Raw genomic sequence first — 6,150 nt, forward strand, 5'->3', positions numbered from 1 at the left:
GAGAGGGGTTAGTTACACATGGCTGTTCACACTGTTCTTAGGACCCTGAGCCTGCAACGGGCCACTCACCAGTTCATGAGAGCCCTACTTACACTGAAGCCCTGCATGTGTGTCAGTGTTCATGTGTGTGTGTGTCTGTGAGTGTGTAAAGTGATGTCCTCTGCATCCTATTCGAACGGACAGAAACAACAGACCTGAACCACTGCAATATATATATTTTAAAGATACACAACTCTAGTTGCCTAGGCCACTTCTGCCAGCCTCCTCTCCATCTTAATGATCCTTGTGTTTGTGAGCCTGATAAATGACCCCCCCCCCCTCCTTAACACAAACTGTGGTAAACAACTCCTCCTAAGGTATCTGGACAATGCACTGACGTCAGACGTGCCTGGTCAACATTCACACTCGACACTGAGAGACAGGCAGAGAGGGGGGGGGGGGACAGGAGTGTGGATGAAATAGGGAAAGAGGGTGAGTTTCTCATAAGTCGTCAGAACTGAGAAGGATCTCATATCAGAGGAGACAGAGGGATCAGACGAGGCTGTATCTGCACTACAGCTGAGAACACACAGCAGAGAAGAAACAAAGTTAGACATATTCAGGATATCACTAACCTGACATGATGGAAGTCGTCCTAACCAGACTGCGGGACTTCTCCTGCAAAACCTCCACCTTTGATGACAGTAAGGCAGCAGGACCGAGTGCGTGCAGGGATCCTCGCAGCAGGGCGGGATGCACAGCTGGAGAGGAAGCTGGAAAACTGGACATAGAGAGCGCACTGGCCTGGCTGCGAAGAGAACTGGTAAGAATACAGCTGTGTTCTCATGATGATGATGATGATGATGATGATGATGATGATCATGATGATGATGATGATGATGATGATGATGAAGTCCATATCAACGGTTTTTTTGTGGAAATTATATTTTTCTAAGTATTTAATTCTGAGGTTTATTTGATATGTATTTCTTTTTTAAATTGATTGATTTATATGTTACATCTCCAGTGCATTGTGAGCTCCACAATTTAAGATGATAGGAGGCCTTTTGCATACAAATACTTTTTAAGGTTTTTAAATCATTTTAGTAAGTTGAATTGATGAACAATCAAATGCTACATTTGACCTCTATTGGGTTATTTCTCCTTGTGGATGTTAGAGGAAATAAGCTTAAGTAGTATAAAGAGCAACAATAGTCAAACAAACACAGGACTTTCACCTATAAAACACAAGGTATGGGTCCTGTGTGAAACCAAACCAAAAGTCAAAATGTTTTGTTATTTTAAGTTTAGAAATTACTACGTTTCTACATTGACAAGTAATATACTTTATATGAAGTATGTAAAGAAAACAATCCTAATTTAACTACAAATCACAATCTTTTTCTAGACCAAGTCGCTATAATGCATGAACTTACACCTTACAAAAAGCACTTTGAATTGCCTTGTGTTGAAAAGTGCTATATAAATAAACCTGCCTTGCTTTGCCTTACGAATCATTGGCAAACAATTGGTTGTATCGTTTAGGTGTGAGGACCTTTTGTAAAGACTCAATAAAGTATTTTTGTTGGTAAAACTTTCACTCCAATCAGGATTTGAGGTATTTTTACATTGTGGCAGTGCTTTGGTTAAAGGATCTGAATATTTGAATTTGACAAGCTGTGAACTCCAGAGTTTCACTGTTGAATTGAACCTTTCAGCCAAAGGGAATTTGGCAATGACAATGTAAAAGCACTTTACTGCTCGTTAGGCTGAAGGTCAAGACCTTAGTCACCATAGTCACCACAACAAGATGACCCCCGGGAGCATCTTGCATTTTTTTTTATCATTGTGGGAAGTTATTACCTTTTTGTTTCTGAGATACATGTAGATCATGTTGTTACAATGTCAACCCCTTTCAAACCATTCTCTCCGGTCAAAGGGGTTGTGTGTGTGTGTGTGTGTGTGTGTGTGTGTGTGTGTGTGTGTGTGTGTGTGTGTGTGTGTGTGTGTGTGTGTGTGTGTGTGTGTGTGTGTGTGTGTGTGTGTGTGTGTGTGTGTGTGTGTGTGTGTGTGTGTGTGTGTGTGTGTGTGTGTGTGTGTGTGTGTGTGTGTGTGTGTGTGTGTGTGTGTGTGTGTGTGTGTGTGTGTGTGTGTGTGTGTGTGTTTGCACCTCTGTCAGTAACTGTGCGGCTCATTGTCACAGTATAATGCATCTCTTGGCGTTTAGTACATTCACCCAGACAGCTCGTCATGGTAACACAGAGGACACAGAGTTGGAGGAGGAGAAAAACCATGTGTAGTCAAATCAGAGTCCTCCTGCTTAGTTTAATAAGATCCTGCTGTGTAACAGCCTTGAATGAAACCAGCTAAAAGTCACATGATGTTGAATATGATGTTGAACTTGAATATCACATGACAGGGTTTACCATGTTGTCAGAGAAATGTAGATGTTTTGATGATTTGTTGAGCTCTTTTCTCCATGTTGGCTTAACGTTTGAGTTTCAAAGTTCATTCTTTAACTTGGAAACAGCAGTTAACAAAACAATCTCACTTCATGTTCCAAGGAGTAGCTGCTGTTGAGCTTTAATCTAGAATAAATATGAATTCTTATTACATCTATATATATTCCAATGCTGGTTAGTCCATGGCTATCTAGTTTTATCAATCAAATTGCTTTATTATCTAATCAATCATGCCTGGGATTTTTACTTGGTGAAATCTTGATAATCCAGAAAGTAGAGTCAAAGAAAGACTATTGATTTTTTCTTAAGACCCAAAAGGCACCAATTTACCATGTATTTTCCACACACACACACACACACACACACACACACACACACACACACACACACACACACACACACACACACACACACACACACACACACACACACACACACACACACACACACACACACACACACACACACACACACACACACACACAGTGTCCAGTACAAATCTTCAAAAAAGGGCTGGATCCACGTTTTTTTTCAAATGTTTCAAGTGTGGACAAAGGCGGTACAACCAGCATCTTTCAGTCGGGGCTCACGCTCAGTCTGGTGGAGTAATTAAAGAGAAAAGAAATGCAGAACAGCCCAGATTCCTCTCTCCTTAGGACAAAATTGGACTCTGAAGTTTGTGGAACTCAGAATATCTTATTTTTCAATGCTGGCAATTAGACAGCCTCTTATAAAAAAGGGAAGAAAAAGAACGGCAGTAAGTTGCATTTGCATTTGAAAGAAGGCAACGCTCAAATGGTGTCACACTGAGCATGAACCTGCTTAGTGGTATTTGTATTATTGCTTTTAGGATGTCTATCACCATCTGGCAAAGGGACTATTGATGAAAACTAGCCTTTTGGCTAATTCGAGTACTTTTACATATTTTTAATATGTTGATTAATGTACACTGTCCCTTGTTTTAAATAAATCAATTCAATAATGGTGCAAGAAACGGAAATTTCAGATTTTCCACCAATGAAAGTATTAGCAAAAAGGAGAACTGAACTTTTCCCTTTGTATTTGCAGATGGAGATGCGTTCCCAGGACCAAGCTCTGATCCGGCAGCTGATGGATCTTCACTCCGGCATCCAGGAGCTGAAGCAGGAGTTGTCAGAGGAGGAGCAAGAAAAAGAAACAGATGAGGAGGAAGCAGAGGAGGAAGAGGAAAGCAGCTACTGGGACTCTGAGAGTGAACAAGGAAGTGGCAGCGTCTACTCGTCCGGCTCAGGAGGGGTGGGCGTTGCCATTTCCTGTCTCAAGACACCTCCATCCCTTTACTCAAGGGTTTTATCAAAGAGGGTGTTCAACAGGAGGAGCTCTGTGCCTTAAAAATAATGAGAAATATAACTTTTAAAGTCTCTCATCAACTTACGTAGGCAGTCAACAAAGACAAGGTGGAGCAAGATAAATACATTTGCTATATCCCACAATAGATTAGCTTTCTTCCATGTATTTTTTTTTTCTTCGAGAGAAGCAAAGGGTTTGACTGGAGTTGAGGGGAAAAAAGGAAAGGCCTGCTGTTCGTACAATTTAAACCCCTTAATTTAAAGCCATTTTAATGTCTTCTTTAGCTTACAATGTATCCTTTCTTTCTTAATTCATTCATTCACAACCATTTCAGACAGGTTGAATTTAAAATAACTGTTGGGTGTTTTTGGAAATACACTTATCTACTTTTGGCAAAGAGTTCAAGACAGGAAACCGAGGGAAGAGCTAGCTTGACTGCCAGCATGTTGACATCATTTTTTGTAAAGATTAAAATAAATGTGATATATTGTTGTTTTGTGAGCAATAGGGGTGTTTAAGGTGGCTTTTGTTGACTTCAATAGAGCCATACTAGCTGTTTGCCCTCGTTTTCTTAGTCTTTATGCTAAGCTAACAATGGCTAAAACAAGAGCAGTCTCAATTTTGTCTTACTTTTTTTTTTTTTAAATGTCTAAAAACATTTTAGTAAGTGTAGAAATGTGACAGAGGATATAATAAGTCCTCTATCAGACATTGACCTAAAGGCAATCATTCATGTATGTGTGTAGCATTGTGTGTGTGTGTCAGAAAAGCAACGTTTTCTTCACTCTATACACTCAAATGAATGTTAACAGCTGCTTGCAACACATCAAAGCTGGTTTTACCAAACACTGTTGAGATTGCGATTTTTGTATATTGGATATATCTTATGAATAAATTCTATAATATATGTATGTGCTGAAAGCTCACTGACCTTTAACGACTGTAACGCCATGAAGAATGGATTCAATGCAGCAGCCTGGAGTTCATGCTTCGTTATTGTTCACATGCAGTGATGAATCATTCTGGAGACAATGTGACACTATTCTTGAATACCTCTTTGAGAAAGTATTACTTTAGTTAGTAGTCAAGAGGAAACACACCTGTGAATCCATGTTTGAAATGTTGGTCAGATTGTTTGTTTATAGAATTTAATATTGAATAAGCTACTTATGTTGAGTGTGAGACATGGATTAACAAACCATCCTGAAATTCAAACAGGTGCTGTACTACAGTATAGTATGCCATCAAAATAAATATATGAAATCACTCATGGTGCAAATTGTATTTATTGTCAAATTACAAAACATGTCAACATAGAATTTGGACAATGTGGTTTTCCATTTCAGTTTTCTATTCATACGGCCTTGTTCTATGACCTAACAAAACATGTACATACAGGTGTCTTTAGTACAACTCTGCATAAGTGCAAAAGATCTATTCAAAAACAATGCCAGCATTACACAAAAGCGCTCATTTAACTCTCCTCTACCCAAATTACTTCACATGCAACAGTTGTCTAGTTTTACCATGACACATTTTACTACAATGAGCCAAGACAATTGATTCAATCTTTTCTGTTCAGTTGCATTAGGACTATAGGTTCCAAGAAGTCTTCCCCCAAAGAAAGGTCTCTTTACTCGGGCCGATTACTGCTGATCCTCCCCCTCTACTTCCACACCTCCAAAACTCTCCCTCCGCAGTCTTTGGATCTCTGTGTTGAGCCCCAGTAGTGTCTGAGCCAGCTGGAGGTCCTGTGAGCGCATCTCCAGCTGCATGACAAGAATGAAAGAAATTAATCAGCATTTTTGAAAATGTAGGTTGGATTCGAAAGTGATATCCACCAACAGATAAAGGCATTACAACAGTGGCAAACTACAAAGGAAAATAGCATATAAGGTCAAATCTTTTAGTCAACTCACCAGTTCAGACCTCAGCCAGGTTATCGCTCCATCTATCTGCGCCCTCCGCAGCTCTTCGTTGGCTTGGTAACTCCTGCCGATGCTTACGGGTCTGACAGTGGATCCAGAGTCTTGAGAGTTTACTCTGGACTCTCCTGTTGCCCTGAAGGCATGAATCAGTTTGTTTTTGATGTTCTCCAGAACCATGGTGGACAAGGTATCCTCGCTGTGACTGTCTCGGTCCATGCTGGGAGGGTACAGTGTACGTGTGTGCCCTCTCACGTGTTGCCTCCCAGCACTTTCTTTGACAGGCACTTTCTCATAAAACTCTGGGAATCTTCTTTACTCCAATGGATCTCCACCTCTCTGAACAGGTCTTCCTCCTCTCTCTCTATGTGAGCTGCACTCCACGCGGCCAAAATCTGTGTGCTCCTGTTCAGCAGCTGCAATCATCCCTTTTGCCTGCCTGGTGTTGAACTGGC

At 40.5% G+C, this 6,150-nt stretch overlaps 2 protein-coding genes across 2 annotated transcripts; one reads left to right on the top strand and one right to left on the bottom strand.

Annotated features, from left to right (window-relative positions):
- Positions 1-425: 425 nt before the first annotated feature.
- On the top strand, positions 426-5,036 carry LOC117455265 (protein FAM167A). The gene is made up of 2 exons (XM_034094696.1): positions 426-802; positions 3,510-5,036. The coding sequence occupies exons 1-2, from the start codon at positions 620-622 to the stop codon at positions 3,810-3,812; spliced, it is 486 nt and encodes a 161-aa protein (XP_033950587.1). The 5' UTR covers positions 426-619; the 3' UTR covers positions 3,813-5,036.
- Positions 5,037-5,049: 13 nt separating this feature from the next.
- aard (alanine and arginine rich domain containing protein) lies at positions 5,050-6,150 on the bottom strand. Its single transcript, XM_034094697.1, has 2 exons — positions 5,690-6,150; positions 5,050-5,539 (listed from the first exon to the last, which is right to left on the bottom strand). The coding sequence occupies exons 1-2, from the start codon at positions 5,912-5,914 to the stop codon at positions 5,417-5,419; spliced, it is 348 nt and encodes a 115-aa protein (XP_033950588.1). The 5' UTR covers positions 5,915-6,150; the 3' UTR covers positions 5,050-5,416.

Source organism: Pseudochaenichthys georgianus, chromosome 11 (assembly GCF_902827115.2).
Source record: "Pseudochaenichthys georgianus chromosome 11, fPseGeo1.2, whole genome shotgun sequence".
In the NCBI taxonomy this organism is placed as follows: Eukaryota; Metazoa; Chordata; class Actinopteri; order Perciformes; family Channichthyidae; genus Pseudochaenichthys; species Pseudochaenichthys georgianus.

Coding starts and splice junctions, on each gene's coding strand:
- LOC117455265 (XM_034094696.1), top strand. CDS start 620: ATGATGGAAGTCGTCCTAACCAGACTGCGGGACTTCTCCTGCAAAACC. Junction 803..3,509: donor CCTGGCTGCGAAGAGAACTG/GTAAGAATACAG, acceptor TTGTATTTGCAG/ATGGAGATGCGTTCCCAGGA.
- aard (XM_034094697.1), bottom strand. CDS start 5,914: ATGGACCGAGACAGTCACAGCGAGGATACCTTGTCCACCATGGTTCTG. Junction 5,540..5,689: donor CCTGGCTGAGGTCTGAACTG/GTGAGTTGACTA, acceptor CTTGTCATGCAG/CTGGAGATGCGCTCACAGGA.